Source organism: Danio aesculapii, chromosome 21, assembly GCF_903798145.1.
Source record: "Danio aesculapii chromosome 21, fDanAes4.1, whole genome shotgun sequence".
Classification (NCBI taxonomy): domain Eukaryota; kingdom Metazoa; phylum Chordata; class Actinopteri; order Cypriniformes; family Danionidae; genus Danio; species Danio aesculapii.
The window spans coordinates 1421644-1442206 of record NC_079455.1 but is presented as its reverse complement, the minus strand read 5'-3'; the positions used below and the strand labels follow the sequence as shown (position 1 = coordinate 1442206).

The 20563-nt window shown below is 35.0% G+C and overlaps 1 protein-coding gene across 1 annotated transcript in view; it reads left to right on the top strand.

Moving 5' to 3' along the window:
* gabra3 (gamma-aminobutyric acid type A receptor subunit alpha3) overlaps nt 1-20563 on the top strand; it is a 301027-nt gene that overhangs the window by 163017 nt on the left and 117447 nt on the right. The window contains exon 5 of the mRNA XM_056446783.1: nt 6921-7141. Coding sequence (XP_056302758.1) covers nt 6921-7141 — 221 coding nt within the window. The remainder of the gene's footprint in view (nt 1-6920; nt 7142-20563) is intronic.

Sequence of the window (20563 nt, the reverse complement as noted above, 5' to 3'; positions counted from 1 at the left end):
AATCCAAATGCCCAAAACACAAGCGAGCTGCGCTCCAGACGAGTTCAGCTCGATGACGTGTAATGTCTCTGACACTGCCTGTAGTCCCATTTAGCAACTTGATAGCAACAGTCTTTTTAAATAAGCGTAACCGATTTAAAAACTCAAGAGTGTGCTGTTACTGATGTGTTTTATGTCGTAGAATAAAACGTGAAAGTATATTGAAGTTGTGTTTGCCACGAACCTTATTTAAGCGATTTAACTGAAATCCCATTGAAAAAACCCATTGACTTTGGGACGAGGGAACCAGAACTGCTAAAATGCTAACTCGCTTCCGGGTTTTTGCATACAAATTGACATCATAGTTCCTCCACTCTATTTACAAATAAAATAAAGGTGACCAGACAAAACATGACATATTTTGTATTCATATTGTCTGCAATGAAATACAAGTCAAAGAAAATTTGGAAATCACTACTTTCTTTTTTTTATTATTGCGTTTTCCAGACTTCCAGACAGTATTTCCATACAAATTTGGGTTTGTATATGGAAGGTCAACAAAATCTTTAAAAGTCTGAAAGACATTACATTGTTATGAAAAGCTTCAAGCCAATGAGCCTGTCTGGGTTGTACTGTAGAAACATCAGTGCTTGTCTGATCATATTTCAAAGCGACAGATTCTCTTCTCCATCACCTTGTCACAGTCATTCTCATTAACAGCAAACTTCTGCTTGTTGTCCCGTTGCAGTCTGCCTTGAAGCAGCAGCGCTGGATTTATTTATAACTTGATGAAACCATGCTCTGGAAACCATGTTAGTGCTGACTCTCAAGTTAACATCTACCCCTAGGGAACATCAGGTACTCAGTATAAACTACTATTTGTTTTATTAAAAAGCATATGCAAATTAGGAGTGAAAAGGGAGCAGAATGGTGTAGCACACCATTTATCAATGTCATTTTTGATTTGTGTCGTTGTATTATTTAAGATATAAACCCATTGGCCACTTTATTAGGTACACCTGTCCGACCGCTCGTTAACTCAAATTTCTAATCAGCCAATCACATGGCAGCAACTCAATGCATTTAGGCATGTAGACATGGTCTAGACCAGTGTTTCCCAACCCTGTTCCTGAAGGCACACCAACAGTCCACATTTTCAACCTCTCCCTAATCAAACACACCTGAATCAAGTCATCATAACATCAGAAGAGACTCCAACACCTGAAGTTAATGGGTAGGAAACGGGAGACATCCAAAATATGTACTGTTGGTGTGCCTCCAGGAACAGGGTTGGGAAACACTGGTCTACACGATCTGCTGCAGTTCAAAGCGAGCATCAGAATGGGGAAGAAAGGGGATTTAAGGGACTTTGAACGTGCGTGGTTGAAAATCCTGGTGAATTTGCCAACAAAAACTGCGGACAAGCATTGGCAATGCAACATATTGCACAGTTCACGAAAAAACGTAGCCCTGGACACATGTATCCATTGAGCCTGGGTTCTCATGAAAATATGTTGTTGTATTTTTAATCCATTCAGCCAATCTCTCGGTCTAACGGGAACACATTTAGCTTAGATTAGCAAAAATTCTTAAATCAGATTAGACCATTAGCATCTTACCCCTTAAATGTTTTTAAAAAGTTTCAATAATTTTTTCAAAGCCGTTGTAAAGAATGAGTTTCATAGCGCAGTGCTTTCCGAGTCCAGTCTGAAAGCCTTTTCACATGGCGCAGTCACGATATTTGTTTTTTCAGCTCATATTTTTCACTTTCGAATGAAAACCGAAAATGTTAATAATTTTCTGTGATAATAATTTAGTGCATTCAGACTTTATACAACAGTTCCTTTCACACAGTGTTAACTGGAATTATTTTACTGGAGACACGCACATCAGAAATCCGCCAATTGTTGGTAATAATATAACTTTACCTTTTGAAAAATTGTCTGAATAAATGTTACAGTATTTTTACTTTAATATTATCCTAATGGAAATGTACCATGTGTATAATGTGGGTTCTAATGAGAATATGTTAACATGTTGTTGCAATGTGACTCAGCATTTTAAAGAAAATCCCAGGCTGAAACACTCCTTCAACAGGGCTGTTAAATAAGGCAATATCTTGAATTCATTAACATTTAAGGCTGTAAAAAAAGTCTTAAACAGCATTTAAAAGTCTTTAATTATATTAATGATTTAAAGGTGTTAATTTTGGTCAGTATCCGGATGGGAGAACACTAGGTTGCTGCTGGAAGTGGTGTTAGTGAGACCAGCAGGGGGCGCTCAACCTGCGACCTGTGTGGGTCCTAATGCCTCAGTATATAGATGGGGACTCTATACTTCCCATCTTTCGGATGAGACGTTAAACTGAAGTACTGACTCTCTGTGACTCTTATATTTCCAATGAGTTGGGTTCTAATGAGAATATGTTGACAACACAATGTGCAAAGTGGAGCATCAAAATAGCAGTAGGGATACCGATAAAGTACCTCCAGCTCAGCATTTTAAAGAAAATTCCAGGCTGAAACACTCCTTCAACAGGGCTGTTAAATAAGGCAATATTTTGAATTCATTAACATTTAAGGCTGTAAAAATAGTCTTAAACAGCATTTAAAAGTCTTTAATTATATTAATGATTTAAAGGTGTTAATATTGGTCAGTATCCGGATGGGAGACCACTAGGTTGCTGCTGGAAGTGGTGTTAGTGACCAGCAGGGGGCGCTCAACCTGCGACCTGTGTGGGTCCTAATGCCTCAGTATATTGATGGGGACTCTATACTGCCCAGTGAGCACTATCTTTCGGATGAGACGTTAAACTGAAGTACTGACTCTCTGTGACTCTTATATTTCCAATGAGTTGGGTTCTAATGAGAATATGTTGACAACACAATGTGCAAAGTGGAGCATCAAAATAGCAGTAGGGATACCCATATAGTACCTCCAGCTGAGCATTTTAAAGAAAATTCCAAGCTGAAACACTCCTTCAAAAGGGCTGTTAAGCAGTTTGGCAAGTATCTTTAATTCATTAACATTTTAGGGCTGTAAAAAATGTCTTAAATACCTTAAACAGCATTTAAGAAGTCTTTAAGTACATTAATCATTTGTAGAGGTGTTAATTTTGGAGATGGAAAGACAGAAGATGATTAAATTAGCCTTAACTCAGAGAATGTGAATGTGCTGGAGTGCAGAGACTGAGTGTGTGTTTTTTTTCTCTTGGTAATCGCTCCGCTCCAGCTCCAATCCCGCTTTTGCTGATAAGCAGCTCTACGTTGCAGGGTCTTGTCGAATGTGTGTCCCAGCCTGTCATAGTGACGAAAAACAACACTACACACGATGCATTTTCAGATTGCTTCGTATTATTAAATGCTATTCTTTTTGCTTGTTGAAGTCTTCAACACATTTCTAAACGTAATAGATCAACAGTAATTCCTGATATCTTTTTTTTATCTCCGCCATGATGACAGCACATATTTGACTAGATATTTTTTCAAGATACTAGTATTCAGCTTAAAGTGACATTTAAAGGCTTAACTAGGTTAAAGTTAGGGTAATTAGGCAAGTCATTGTATAACAGTGGTTTGTTCTGTAGACAATCCAAAACAAATATTAAAAAGGGGGCTAATAATATTGACCTTAAAATGGCTTCAAAATATTAAAAACTGCTTTTATTCTAGCTGAAAGTGCTTGCAGAATTTTAATCTGAAAACAACTTGAGCTTGAAGTCTGGAGCTCACTAAATAAATGATGTGCATAGACATGCACTTGAGGAGCAAACACGTTTCAGTGCTGCAAACTCAACCCGGATCCTGTCATTCACTGAGCATCAGTCAGTATGATCTCCTGCCATCGTGGAAAACCTTCTGCTGAAAAACTCCAAGGCACTTGTAATGAGTGGCTTTATCTGACTTGGTTTCCGCCTTTTGTGCTGGAGCATCTTGACATTTCTGATTGACTAGGCTACATAGATTTCCGTCTGTTGCCTTCTGAATATCTTTCCGGCAAATTGGGTGCTGTGAAGCGTGACAAAAACCTTATAGTTGTCGGGTTGCAATGCAAAAAAACATAAAACAAAAAGAGAGACGCGCACAGTAGTTGTTTGCTGTTGTATATTCTGTTGCAATATTCAGGTACTGTTCCTGCTCAATGATTAATGTGGTGCTTTACAGGAACACTCCACCTTTTTATTCTTTTATTTTTACAGCTCCCTTAGAATTAAACAGTTGCGTTTACCATTTTTTTAACTATTCAGCCAATCTCTGGATCTAGTGGGAGTCCTTTTAGCTTAGCTTAGCATAAATCATTGAATCGGATTAGACCATTAGCATCTTAAAAATCACAGGACACTTTGAAGCTGTTTTTTTCAGGTTTTTGGTTTTACAGCTCCCCTAGAGTTAAACTGTTGAGTTTATTTAGCCAATTCTGGCAATTTCAGGATCTAAAGGGAGCACTTTTAGCTTAGCTTAGCATAGAATCATTGAATTGTATTAGACTAGCATCTCACTTAAAACAAAATGTTTAAAAGTTTCAATATTTTTCATTTCAAAAGCCATTGAAATGAATGAGTTTCATAGCGCAGTGCTTTCCGCGTCCAGCCTGAAAGCCGCTTCACAGGACATATTAATGATATCTGTTTTTTTCAGCTCATATTTTCGTCCATTTTTCTGTTTCAGATGAAAACTAAAAATGTTTGATACTTTTCTCTAATGACAGGAACAGGAACACATTTTTTTTTTGTATTTTACAGCTCCCCTAGAGTTAAACAGTTGAGTTTATTCAGCCAATTAGCTAATTTCAGGCTATAGTGGGACACTTTTAGCTTAGCTTAGCATAAGTCACTGAATCGGATTAGACCATTAGCATCTTACCCAAAAACGTTTTTAAAAAGTTTCAAAACGTTTCTCAAGCCATTGAATGAAATGAATAAGTTTCATAGCGCAGTGCTTTCCGCATCCATTCTGGAAGCCGCTTCACAGGACACATTGATGATATCGTTTGTTTTTCAGCACATATTTTTGCCCGTGCTTCTATTTTGCTTGAAAATCGAAAATGTTCAATATTTTTAACAGGAAAAGGAACACTTTTTTGTACTTTACATCTTCCCTACTGTTAAAGAGTTGAGTTTATTCAGCCAATTCAGCCAATTTCAGGGTCTAGAGGGAGCACTTTTAACACAGCTTAGCATAAATCATTGAATCATATTAGACCATTAGCATCATACACAAAGATAAAATGAATAAATAATTAAAAAGTGAAAAAAATTTCCTCAAGCCACTGGAATGAATGACTTTCATAACGCAGTACTTCCTGTCTGGAAGCCACTTCACATGACACATTGACGATTTCCGTTTTTTTTTTTTTTTTCAGCTTATATTTTTGGCCATTTTCATCTTTCAGATGAAAACCGAAAATGTTCGATACTTTTCTTTAATAATATTAAATTTGGTGCTTTACAGGAACACTCCACTTTTTGTGGATTTTACAGCTCCCCTAGAGTTAAACAGTTGAGTTTATTCAGCCAATTAAGCTAATTTCAGGCTATAGTGGGAGCACTTTTAGCTTAGCTTAGCATAAGTCACTGAATCGGATTAGACCATTAGCATCTTACCCAAAAATGTTTTTAAAAAGTTTCAAAATGTTTCTCAAGCCATTGAATGAAATGAATAAGTTTCATAGCGCAGTGCTTTCCGCATCCAGTCTGGAAGCCGCTTCACAGGACACATTGACGATTTCCGTTTTTTTTTTTCAGCTCATATTTTTCGCCGTTTTCATCTTTCAGATGAAAACCGTAAATGTTCGATACTTTTCTTAAATAATATTAAATGTGGTGCTTTACTGGAACACTCCACTTTTTGTGGTTTTTACAGCTCCCCTGGAGTTAAACAGTTGAGTTTATTTAGCCGATTTCAGGGTTTCAGGGTCTAGTGGAAGCACATTTAGCTTAGCTTAGCATAAATCATTGAATCATATAAGACCATTAGCATCTTACTCAAAAAAAAAAATAATTGTAATACTTTTTCGCTGTCTATTGAAATGAATGAAATTTCCGCATCCAGTGTGGATGGCGCTTCACAGGACACTGATATATGTGTGTGTGTGTGTGTGTGTGTGTGTGTGTGTGTGTGTGTGTGTGTGTGTGTGTGTGTGTATATATATATATATATATATATATATATATATATATATATATATATATATATAGATAGATAGATAGATAGATAGATATAGATATGTTTATATAATTTGTGCGTTCATTGTTAACTCATGGAGAATGTATTTTTTTCCCACAATTTTCCTCCCTGCCTCATCTGATGACTTATTAAAAGCAAACATAAGCAGATAAGATTTCTTTTGATGTTTGTTCCCATAGAGAACCTGCAGAGGATTGCATCATCAATAATGGATGTTTTAAAACATGAGCGATATTCATCAGTAGAAAAGATGCTATGGATTTTGGACGGTTTCTACTCCCATCTAAGCAAAGGTTCACCGAGGACAGTGTCCCCTGTGCCATGTTGGCAATATGGTCAGAGAGATAACTCTTGGAAAAAAAAAGAAGAAAAAAGCTTGTTTCTTCCCTCCAGCGACAGCTGTGAAAACGCAATCATTCGAGTTTGAACTTTTGAAGGAGCCTTAAGGATCTCACACCGACAAGGCTGCATCTCTCCTTAAAGTGCAATGAATTATTGAAGTGTGCAACTGAAAAGCATCTCAACCAATCAAGCCTAGCCAAACAGGACAATCTGTTAAATGTGAAGTCTTTGCGAAAGTCAGAATCTGTTTCCTCCATGCTCTTGAGTCATTTGCTGAGACTGGAGAAGAGCTTCACACAGGCTTTTTCCGCTAAGAGGACATTAGATAGAGCAATGGGGAAACTTGGGGGGTGAAGTGAAGTTTTAAAAGGGCTGTCAGAGAGAGTCTTGACTCTTTTTTTCCTTCTCCTTTAGGAGTACACGATTGATGTGTTCTTCCGGCAGAGCTGGCGGGACGAGAGGTTGAAGTTTGACGGGCCCATGCAGGTCCTTCCACTTAACAACTTGCTCGCAAGCAAGATCTGGACCCCGGATACCTTCTTCCACAACGGGAAAAAGTCAGTAGCCCACAACATGACTACGCCCAATAAACTTCTGCGACTGGTAGACAATGGGACCCTACTCTACACCATGAGGTACGGCTTCAACGCTTGGTGGTCTTTTAAGTCTAATCAAATGCTTTATTGCCATTGCACAATTGTGAAGCGAGATTCAAAACATGCAACTCACTGTGGTCAGAAGCATACAAAATACATACAGTGCTTAACTTAAATAAGTACACCCCTCACACATCTCTGATGTAGATCAATTTTGTATTGGAAGCTCTACAATATTATATTTGTGCATATACATTAGATTAGTCAGTACTGAAGCCTAATCTGGAGCTAATCTAACAAAATATCTGACGATAACAGTCCAAAATTAGTACACCAAAATATATATGTTAGGGAAAAATATTAAATAAAATAACTAAATTCAAGAGAAACAAAAAAATGTGTAATGTTTTTGTTAAAAATGTGTACTTTGAAATGTTTCCCCTATATTTCACGTGAATTTAAGTGTATTATCTGTCTATCTCTAAAGATGTTTGGTGGCTAAAATATTATTTTAATAAATAAATCTATTTAATAAATCTATTTTGTTCAAATGCACCAAAATAAATGACCTATATTCACTGAGAAATTGATAAAAATGTTTGTTTTCAACATAGGGTGTGCTCAATTGTGTTGAGCACTGTATATACGACATCCAAACAATTACCACATGTGCGCAGTATGCATATGTACATGTACACAGATGTAAATTGCACAGTTCATCATATTAAAGTCCTTGTAATTATGATTTTAGCGCTCGAAATACACACACACACACACACACACACACACACACACACACACACACACACTCTCTCTCTCTCTTTAAAAAACACAAGATCCAAATAAACCAATCGAGTGGTGTTATTTTACCAGCATTTCCATGACAGCACAGTAGCTTTATTGTAAGCTGCAGGAACAAGTGCTACATAGAAATGTTGACACAGTATTTGAGTTTTTCCAATTGAATTTTTGCAGTAATGTGCGAACTATTTTGAACTTTGATGCGCTCCTCTGCTCGTGCGCTTTGGTCAGTGCAGCAAGGAACTGCAGATGTGTGGCTCAAGCCATTGAAAAATGAATGAGTTTCATAGCGCAGTGCTTTCCGCATCCACTCTGAAAGCCGCTTCACATATCACAATGACTATGGCCGCGTCCAAATTCGTAGACTTCCATACTATACAGTACGTCAAAAACAGTATGCAAGCCGAGATGTGTGTGTATATATATATATATATATATATATATATATATATATATATATATATATATATATATATATATATATATATATATATATATGCAGTTGAAGTCAGAATTATTAGACCCCCTTTGTTTCCTTATATTTTTTCCTTATATTTCAAATTTTCACAGTATGTCTGATAATATTTTTTCTTCTGAAGAAAGTCTTATTTGTTTTATTTCAGCTAGAATAAAAGCAGTTTTTATTTTTTTATGAACCACTTTTAGTTCAAAATTATTAGCCCCTTTTAAGCAAATTTTTTTCCGACTGTCTCCAGAGCAAACCATCAAAATACAATAACTTGCCTAATTACCCTAACATGCCTAGTTAACATTATTAACCTAGTTAAGCCTTTAAAACTCACTTTAAGCTGTATAGAAGTGTCTATATATATATATATATATATATATATATATATATATATATATATATATATATATATATATATATAAAGTCAAGTTGGCATGTTCTCCCCATATTGGTGTGGGTTTCCCCCGGGTGCTCCAGTTTCCCCCACAGTCCAAAGACATGCTATAGGTGAGTTGGATGAGCTCAATTGTTCATAGTTTATGAATGAGTGTGTATGGGTGTTTCCCTGTACTGGATTGTCTCTGGAAGGGCATCCACTGCATAAAACTTATGCTGGAATAGTTGGCGGTTGATTCCGCTGTGCTGACCCCTAAGGGACTAAGCTGAAGGAAAATGAATGAATGACTATACAGTCAAGCATATATTATTCATAGCCCTGGTGAATGAATCATTTCAGACTCGACTGTATATATTGGAATGATGTAGGAGTGCTGCAGTGTGATACGAGAGTGTATACCATGGGTGGCACATTGCAGTTTTTGGGTCCGGTGTGAAAATCGTTACACTCCCGATGCTTTGGGGAGAAAATGAATTCAGGTGGACAGCGGGATGGCATACAGAAAACAAATCCAGCTTGACTTCTCCAGCCTTTTCGGATGAGCTGGAAGAGGCAGACTAATGCCTTCTTATCAATGGAGGACCCCGGAAGGACGGGCCATCGGGGACTTGGCCCAGCCTGTGACCCAAACGCCCCAAATGCTTGATGAATGAGTTTGAGAATTGAATTGTGACTAGCTTGGCCAGGAGCTGTCCAGAGCAATGTGTTTAGCTGCCAGAGACAGAGGAGGCCAATTCCTGCACAGACTCCATGAGAGAGAGAGAGAGAGAGAGAGAGAGCTCATCTGTATCTCTCAGCTAAATGGGTTGTATCTGTGCAAAACTTTAACCTCATACCAAATATTATAAATGGCCATCAATCCACAGGGAGAAGCTACTACATCATCATATTACCACTAATGCATCCGAACAGCGTAACCTTGAGGTTCCCGCATAAAGTTCAAAAGTGAAGGCTTTCTCTGAGGAATGGCGATTGTTGCTGAAATGAAGGCCGCTATATGCTCAGATCGATGTTAGATGCGTTTGCAATTGATTAAAGTGGTTCTTGCTGACTCGGCGGCGTTTAACACTAACACGCCTGATGCATTAAACATACATGAATTTCACTTCTGCAGAATGTACGTGGCATCAAAATATTCATGAATCCTTTTACCCTCTAGAAATAAACCACACTTGCTGGAAAGCCAATAACAGTGCGGTGGCATTCGCTAATTCATCATGTGCAATGTAAAGAAATGTCTGTGATTTCATTGGTCAAAAACAAAGGGTGTTTTGAATGATGCATAATTACGTATTTGTATCATGCCCTGTGATTGGCTCACATTGAGGAATTTTTTTTAAATATGTAGGTTTTTTTTTTTGGTGTGTTGATGTCTAATGAAGGTCAAGACAGCGAAACATCATGTATACAGTAGAATTGAAAATTACTCACCCTTATTTTTTATTTTTATTTTTATTTTTCAAATATTTCCCAAATGATGTTGAACAGATTCAGGAATTTTTCACAGTATTTCCTATAATATTTTTTCTTCTGGAGAAAGTCTTATTTGTTTTATTTCGGCTACAATAAAAGCAGTTTTTAATTGTTTTAAAGCCATTTTAAGGTCAATATTATTAGCCCCCTTAAGCAATATTAGTTTTAGATTGTCTACAGAATAAACCACTGTTATACAATGATTTGCCTAATTACCCTAACTTTACCCTAATTACCCTAGTTAAGCCTTTAAATGTCACTTTAAGCTGAATACTAGTGTCTTGAAGAATATCTAGTCTAATATTATGTCATCATGGCAAAGAGAAAAGATATCAGGTATTCGAGATGAGTTATTAAAACTATTATGATTAGAAATGTGTTTCTATTAAACAGGGAAGAAATGGCGTGAAAATATACAGGGGATCTAATAATTCTGACTTCAGCTGTGTATATATAATGTCATATAATACAATATTCATACAGCAAGAATTGATAATATGTGGGATTGTTTGTTTCCCTTTTGAGATTTCATTGGTAAAAAAAACTATAAAAATGCTACAGTAAAAATCCATAAACTGGTCAACAGTAAGTTTCTTATATTTAAAATGTTCACAGTATGTCTGATAATATTTTTTCTTCTGGAGAAAGGCTTAGTTGTTTTATTTCTGCAAAAGTAAAAGCAGTTTTAAATGTTTTAAAAGCCATTTAAGGTCAGTATTATTAGCCCCTTTAAGCTATATGTATTGTTTCGATAGTCTACAGCAGTGTTTCCCAACCCTGTTCCTGGAGGCACACCAACAGTACATATTTTCAATGTCTCTCTTATCTGACCCATTAACTTCAGGTTTTGGAGTCTCTTCTGATCTTCTGATGGGTTGATTCAGGTGTGTTTGATTAGGGAGAGGTTGAAAATGTGTACCGTTGGTGTGCCTTCAGGAACAGGGTTGGGAAACACTGGTCTACAGAACAAACCATCATTATACAATAACTTGCCTAATTACCCCAACCTGCCTAGTTAACCTAATTAACCTAGTGAAGCCTTTAAATGTCCCTTTAAGCTGTATAGAAGTGTCTTCAAGAATATCTAGTCAATTATTATTTACTGTCATCATGACAAAGATAAAATAAATCAGTTATTAGAAATTAATCATTAAAACTAGTATGTTTAGAAGTGTGCTGAAAAGAACGTTAATCAGAAATAAAAATATACAGTGGGACTGATAATTCGGACTTGGACTTAATATATATATATATATATATATATATATATATATATATATATATATATATATATATATATATATATATATATATATATATATATATATATATATATATTTCCATTCATGCATTTTTTTCCACTCACTCAAGCTGTAAAACCTCAGCATAAACTAATTGAATCACTTCTTCATCTCCGGTCTGTCATCTCAAGCATTGAATTACACAACACCTACTGTAGGCCTTAATCAGAACAGCAAATCTAAGTGGCGTTTTCCAATTTGTGCTAGCGCTAGTCTATAGGGATGGTGGCGATAATGAAGGTGGCACCCGATGTAGTGGCACACGAGATATATAGCACTGCGAGGCCAATGCTCAGTTTAGGCCTGTCTCCTATGAGTTCATTTAATATGGCTTCGGTTCTCCCCAGGCTAAGAATAACATTTGCATTTGGATGCTTTAATGAAGGCTTGTCACTCTCATTGTGTTGGCCCGGGGGTCCAGCGTGTTGCGGATAAGTTGTTAGCTAGAGCTCCAAGGGACTAAAAAAGTTGATGTTTCTGGATCATTATAGGCTAAGACATAATTGCCTCGTACAGTTGAAGTCAGAATTATTCGCCCTCCTGCATTATTAGCCCCCCTGTATAATTTTTTCTCAATTTCTGTTTAAGTGAGAGCTAATTTCTAAACATAATAGTTTTAATAACTCATCTCTAATAACTGATTTCTTTTCTCTTTGCCATGATGACAGTAAATAATATTAGACTAGATATTGTTCACAACACTAGTATGCAGTGCACTTTAAAGGCTTCCCAGCATGCCCACAATATCATAAGGCGTTCATATTAGGTTAGATTTAGGTTGTGACGTCTTCCTTTTCTTCTTCCAGCGGCGCTACAGCACTTGTCAAGCCTTGGCCTCTCCAACCACTCCCCTCCAGGCTTCGCAGCCTCGCAGTTTCGCTAATTATTTTAGCGTAATTTGACATGCCTTTTTTTCTATACAGCACATTGTGTTCTGCGTCCTGATTAGTGCACATTGTTCTACGTCTTGATTGGCTGTAGACCATTGTCAATCAATCTCCTCCGTGCCGTGTCTCCAGTACAGTACTGAATGCGTTCAAGTCATTCGATGGCTAGCAGTGCGACTCTGAAGTGCTATATGTTTTCAAGTTTGACTGTATGTTTGCAAGTTTTCTCCCGACAATGTGGACGAAACATTCTGCACCGTCAAAAGGCACCTGTGGTAGTACCCAAAAGACAGAGAAAGATGCCCAGGTAGCAGAGAATTCTGGCCCAGATTTGGCTTGAAGCTAGCACAGCAGGCATTTATTCGGCAGTGGCTTACAGCATGTGGGCCAAACATGGCCTGGGTTTAGCAGAAGTGGCAGCGTCTTGTAGGACGTGGGCCAGATGTCAAAAGTAGTATTTGGCCCAGATGTTAAAAAATGAAATGTGGGCCACGTAAGTTTGGCGTCTCATGACCCACTTTTAAAATAGATTTATATTATTTTTGAGTAAAGAAAAAATTCTACCAATCAGGTCACTTCGAGAAAAAGCACGCCTAAAGTGAAATGCTTCATGCGTTTATCAAATTCAATGCAGTCGTGGCACACCAGTTCAGACCCAGTTATTGGTAGTACTTGGCTGAGAATTGGCCCAGATATGGTCCATGTTTGGTCCTTGTTTGGAAGACAGACTTGGCCCAGTCATGTTCTGTAATTCACTGCAGCATGTGGGCCAAGCTGATTGTGTGGGCCAGATCTGGGCCAGAGAAATTTTGCTATCGCACAACAAAGTTGGACTTCTGGAAATTCTAAAGGAAGGTAGAAGTTACGCGGCTGTCGGGCGCCGTTACGCAATAAAGACATGGAGTTCAAATGGTTTTGATCTTTGGTTTTATTTTATAATACTGGACTCATTTTTCCACGAAGGTTTGAAGAGATAAAAGTGTGAAAATGTTGTTGTCTGTCTGAGAAAAGTGGATAACTTGTGTAGTGAGGGGTTTTACAGTCTTAAACATCTATAATAGTTGTAAAAAATAAAGCGGACTACTTCACAGATTTCACCTATTGTGGGTTATTTTTAGAAAGTAACTCCTGCGATTGATGAGAGACCACTGTATTTCAGGAAATACTGTGAAAAATGCCTTGCTCTGTTAAACATCATTCAGGAAATATAGGAAAAAGGAAAGAAACACACGAGGGGTGAATCATTATAATCATAATCACTTAGTCCCTTTATTAATCTGGGGTTGCCACAGTGGAATGAACTGCCAAATCATCCAGGACGTTTTTACGCAGCGGATGCTCTTCCAGCCGCAACCCATCTCTGGGAAACATCCACACACACTCATTCACACACACATACACTACGGACAATTTAGCCTACCCAATTCACCTGTCTTTGGACTGTGGGGGAAACTGGAGCACCCGGAGGAAACCCACGCGAACGCAGGGAGAACATGCAAACTCCACACAGAAACGACAACGGGCCGAGCTGGGACTCTAACCAGCGACCTTCTTGTTGTGAGGTGATCATGCTACCCACGGGGCCACCGTATTATTATTATTATTATTATTAATATTACTATTATTATTATAGAGGCTCGAACCAGCGACCTTCTTGCTGTGAGGCGACAGCACTACCTACTGCGCCACTGCGTCGCTCTTCTGAATTTTACATAATTCATAAATCTGAATTGTAACTTTGTATTAAGTATTTATTTCTAACTAATATATTGAAAATATTCCTTTTAATGCTGTTGGGTGTCATTTACTTAGACTCTTTAAGTTCTGTGGACTTAACTGGATCTGATTTAGTAGAGTTTTACCATTTAATTTTGTACAGAAACTTCTGTAAACCTCAACTTAACACAACATCAAAAGCTAAATCATTTTAATTGTGTGAAACAAATACACAATAACACTCCATTTTCAACAATAATTTCACATTCTGACACAAAGCATGGTTAGGCGAACTCATTCAGTGTGAGTTCAGTCTAATATGATCAAATTTTGAGTTCACGCGACTCGTTTCTATTAAGTTCAATGAACTTCCATTAAAAATGTAAGTCAAATTAACTCATTTCATTTAAGTGCTCAATCGTATAGTCCATTGTTTAACTTCTGCATGTTAGCTTGTATAAAAGGTCATTTTGAGTATTAAAGTGATTTCCAGCCTTTCCGTTTTGTCACCACATTGTAAAATGAAAATAATAATAGATAAATAAATAAATAAAAACATTGTCATAACATCTTAGCGTCTAGCACTTGCTAATGTTGTAGTTTGGAGGGAGGAAAAAAGTTTTCCTTTTAAACTGTCCTGTCTTGTGCTCATTTGTGTCTTTTGTGCTGGGTTACAGTATGAGGAAAACGCTCAATTATTAATGGTGGTTTATTGCACCATCACTGCTGCAGGTCTGTTTGGGGCTCTTTGCCGTGATAGTGTTGTCGAGTGTCAACTCATTTTGACTGTCAACACAAGTCAGCATCAACTGATTATTTTTTCTTCTTTTTTTTCTTTTCTTTTTTTTTATTCCTGCAATGTGTTTTCATGCCTTTAAGAAAAGTTAGTCCAGGGTCAGGCTGTAGAAAAAAAACAAGAAAAAAAAATACTGCTGTTCAGTTTAGATGAGTTCAGAATTCAGACTCAAGTTTTACTGTTGTGTTTAAAATGAAATAAAATATTTAGAAATAAAATAAAATACAAACAATAATAATAATAATTAAGAATAATAACAATAATAATAATAATAATAATAATAATAATAATAATAATAATAATAATAATAATAATAATAATAATAAAATGCTATATTGTGAGAAATTGTCTCAAAATAAAAACATGACTTTTTAAAATTGTTCTTATGGTATTAATTGTGAAATTATTATTGTTTTTTAGATAAAATTAAATGTATTAAAAGTATTACATCTTGAGTTTTACTGTTGTGGTTTAAATTGAAATAAAATAAACAGCAGCAGCAATATTAATAATAATAATAATAATACTAATAATAATAATAATAATAATAATAATAATAATAATAACAAAATATTGTGATAATGAATAAATAAATGAATAATTAAATAAAAAATACTGCTATGTTATTAATGTATTAAATGTTTATATATATATATATATATATATATATATATATATATATATATATATATATATATATATATATAATGTTTAAATTAAATATATTAAAAGTATTTAATATGGGTTTTTTCTTTATCTGATATCGAGAAACAATGCAGGAATCTATTTTTCTTCAAATCGTAAAATAAAAAATTAAAATAAAACAAGATATAAGCAACAACAACAACTATTATTATTATTATTATTATTATTATTATTATTCTACAAGAAAACGTTTTACAGCAGTTTAATTCAGTGGATGTTTTCATCCCAAATATAACAAAAGGGTAGTCAATTTGAACTGTGCACAAAGGTTAAAAGTATTAACAATATATTTAAATAATTTATATAATATTTTTTTTCCATGCAGATATAGAGAAACAATCCAGGAGTATATTTTATATGCCAGAAAAATATAAATAATAAAATACAAGAAAATAAAATAGAAAAGAATAAAATAATAATAATAATAATAAATAATAATAATAATAATAAACTATATTGTTATAAAATCTCACAAAACAATAAATAATGACTTTAAGAACATATTTTGTAACAATTTGTTTTGTAAAATAAAAAATTATATTAAAATAAAATAAAAGCATCAACAGCAACAACAATAATAATAATAATAATAATAATAATAATAATAATAATAATAATAATAACAATAATAATAATAATAATAATAATAATAATAATAATAATAATAATAATGGCAGCACGGAGGCGCAGTGGGTAGCACAATCACCTCACAGCAAGAAGGTCGCTGATTCGAGCCCTGGCTGGGTCAGTTGGCATTTCGGTGTGGAGTTTGAATGTTCTGCCCGTGTTGGCGTGGGGTTTTCTCCGGGTGCTCCGGTTTCCCTCACAGTCTATAGGTGAATTGGGTTAGCTAAAATTGTCCGTAGTGTATGTGTGTGAATGACAATAACAAATGCTGGATAAGTTGGCGGTTCATTCCGCTGTGGCGACCCCAGATTAATAAAGGGACTAACCCGAAAAGAAAATGAATGAATAATAATAATAATAATAATAATAATAATAATAATAATTATTATTATTATTATTATAACTACTACTATATTATGATAAAATGCCACAAAGTTAAAAAAAAAATAATAATAAATAAATAAATAAATAAATAAATAAATAAATAAATAAATAAATAAATAAATAAATAAATAAATACTGTTGCTGTGTTATTAAACATTGTGTTTTTTGCTCCATCTGTGCTTCATGCAGCTATAGAGAAACAATGCAGGAATTTATTCTCCATTCCAGCGTTGACATGTTTGATCTGAAACAAAAGGCATGCAGTGAGCTATGTAGAGATATTGCAGAGGGCCAAGGTGAGAAAGACCGAACAATAAAAACGACAAATATTCTGTTCATGTTTCTCTCTTTTATTAAAGCATGACGCAAACTAAATCTCTTTTCAAGGCTAGCAGTGCTGCATATATTACATACACTATTATGACACACTGGGAGTTGCTATATGAGTGATCTGTAAACATTCAGTATTGATCTGTTGAGTAAGTTAGATGGGTACAGAGACTGACTGAATATATATGAGCAAAAACCACACACTGATCAAAGTCATTTGATATCCAGATCAATGTGTACTCTATTTGCACTTTGTAAAGTTTATAAAGAGCAGGTATTCACTGCAGTATGTGCTGCTGTGAAGGACGTTCACTTGGAATTAAAAGAAGACAAGATCACGCAGAACTTTCTGCATTCTCTTTAGTCTTTTTAATGGAATATTCAATTTAATTCAAGTTTATTTGTATAGTATAGGATAGGATAGGATAGGATAGGATAGGATAGGATAGGATAGGATAGGATAGGATAGGATAGGATAGGATAGGGTAGGATAGGATAGGATAGGATAGGAGAGGATAGTATAGTATATAGTATAGAAACGTCCACGGGACTACGTTCTCAGACTGAGCCTGGGTTGAATAATAACTTGACTTCTAGTTGATCATTTGGTATCAGAAGTGGCTTATATGAAGGCAAAATAAAATATGATCATGCCTTGATTTTTAATTATTTAATTAGGACAGTAAAGTCTGACTTTGCTTAGACAGTGGATATTTTTAATTTTACAGTACTATTTAAATTACAGTATTGCTTCAAAATAAATGCTACAATATCAAAAAGCCATGGTCAATAGAAAATGTAGTCATTTCAGATTTGTTTTTTTCTGAAGGTACATTCAATATATAAAAAGCACCATAATAATGTCAACAAAAAGGCAAAAAAAAGTGCAGTGTCATGCAGGAGTTATGAGTAAGTGAATGTATGGTTATTTACTGTATTGCTTCAAAATAAAAGCTACAATACCTAAAAACCATGGTCAATATGTAGTCATTTAAGTTTTTTATTTTTTTTCTGAAGGTACATCCAATACAAAAAAGCATCATAATAATGTCAACAAAAAGCCATAAAAAGTGCAGTTTCATGCAGAGAATTATATGTCAATTAATGGTTATTTAAGGGAACTTAGTTTTAACCAGGTTACAGATTATTACTGTAACATTTTACAGTAACGTTGAGATTCAAAATAAATGCTATAGTATCCAAAAAGCCATGGTCAAAAGAAAATCGAGTTATTTCAGATTTATTTATTTTATTTTATTTTTCTTAAGGTAGATTCAATATATAAAAAACACTATAAGAATGTCAACAAAAAGGTAAAAAAAAAAGTGTAGTGTCATGCATGGAATATTGAGAAAGTATGCAATGTATGGAAATTTAAGGTTGTTTACTGTATCTTTTAAGGGAACTTACTGTTAACCAGGTTACAGACTTTTACTGTAGCATTTTACAGTACTGTTGAAATTACAGTATTGCTTCAGAATAAATGCTACAATACCCAAAAAGTCATGGTCAATAGAAAATGTAGGTACACCCAATACATAAAAGCAGCATAATAATGTCAAAAAACGCAGTGTCATGCAGGGAATTATGACAAAGTCAGTTTACGGTTATTCGCCGTTTATATTAAGGAAAATTACTGTTAGCCAGGTTACAGATTTTTACTGTAGCTTTTTTCCCTGTACAGTTGGAATTACAGTATTGCTTCAAAATAAATGCTACAATACGCAGTGTCATGCAGGAGTCATAAGGAAGTCAATTTATGGTTATATTAAGGGAACTTGCTGTTAACCAGGTTACAGATTATTACTCTATTCTATAGTACAGTTTTTAAATTATAGCATTGCTTGAAAATAAATGCTACAATATAAAAAAAAGCCATGGTCAATAGAAAAATCTAGTAATTTCAGATTTTTTTAGGTACATCCAATGCATAAAAAAGCACCTTGTTGGAGAGATCATATACAGGTTTTCACACTAAAGCATCTTGTGCTACAGTTTGGCTGTTATTACTTCAGTTTATTCCAATCGACTTCCTCGCATGCAAAATAAATAAGTCTCACCTCAGCTGAGAAAAGCTTTTCCACCACTTAAATCAAATAGTTTCCCCTCTGGCTCTGAAAAGCCCATTTTCACTACTGTGACTGTTCCCGTGTCCTGGCGGGAAAAGGGAATGTTTGCTTTAGAGTTTGAGAAACACAGAATGCCAGCAGTGCTCTTTAATCTTTTAATTCCATAAATGAGTTGTTAATTGAAACATGGGGGTTTTTTTGCAGCTGTTTTGGCCCGGAGCGCTGCATCCGCCGATCATAAACTACTGTGGAGCGTGGTGAATGAGAATCAAATAGATTTTAAAGTGGTAAATGTGTAGTGTAACTGCATAACCTTCCTTCCCCACCCAGCGAGCTCCATCGCTTTGAATCGACTGGAATCCTATTAACATACTGCAGTTCTTATGAAGAGACTCAGGATTGTGTACGTTTGTGGCTGTTTTGCTTAAAGTTGCTTTTTTTTTTAACGTACATCAAGGTTTCTTTCTCTAAAATCTCATCATTTTCACTTATTCATTAGGATAAACCTCTTGAGATGTACCTTCTCATTATTAAGGGGGTCGCACAATTAGTCACATACACTGTAAAACCCAAAAAGTTAAGATAACTCAAATCATTTGAGGAAACCGATTGCAACAAACCATTTAAGTTCAAAAACTAATCCTAATGAGTACTGTGAACTTACTCCATTTGAGTAAACGAAGCAATTTGAGCACAGTAAAACCCAATAAATGAAGAGAACTCAAACCAACTGAGTTCTGTAAAACCCAATAAGTTAAGGCAACTCAAACTGTTTGAGTAAACCGATTGCTAAACACCATTTGAGTTAAAAAACCTAATCTTTATGAGTACTGTGAACTTAATCCATTTAAGTTGCAGGAATGAGGTATTTAATTAACTCATTACCTTGAGTTTAAAACTCTTTTCAAATTAGTAGAATTAACTCTCAATTAGCTTTGAGTTTGATTAATAGATTGATTTTATTTGACAATTCTAATAAAAATATACAAACAAGTCCAGGTAGACCAATTTAAAGATTATTTCAAAAACTGTCGAGGATAAAGTTCACAAAAAAGCCACAGGCTTATTTCCATTGTGGTCCTCGATATTATTTAAAAATAACGAGCAAATTATGAATGGAATGCAAACATCATCAGCTCAGCAACTCAGCACAATCAAATCCTCAACGTCAACTATAAAACAACCCCTTATTAATTTCCCTTTTAAAAACTCTCTCATATTGAATCTCTTAAAAAATCGTGGGCAAAACATTCCAAGCAGCAGAGCTCGTACACAAAAACGAATTTCTACCTGATTCACTCTTAAATATACATGGATAAATGTCCGTGCTACGTGCTCTTGTAGAATGACAATGTACCTCACTAACTAAAACCTAATAATTAAGAAAATATTGTGTGACCATTTTCTTTAAAATCTTAAAAACCATCACTAATTTTAAAAATGTTACCCTATACTTAACTTTTAAAACATTACTTTGGCTATAATGTTCATTATTTAAATGTGTCA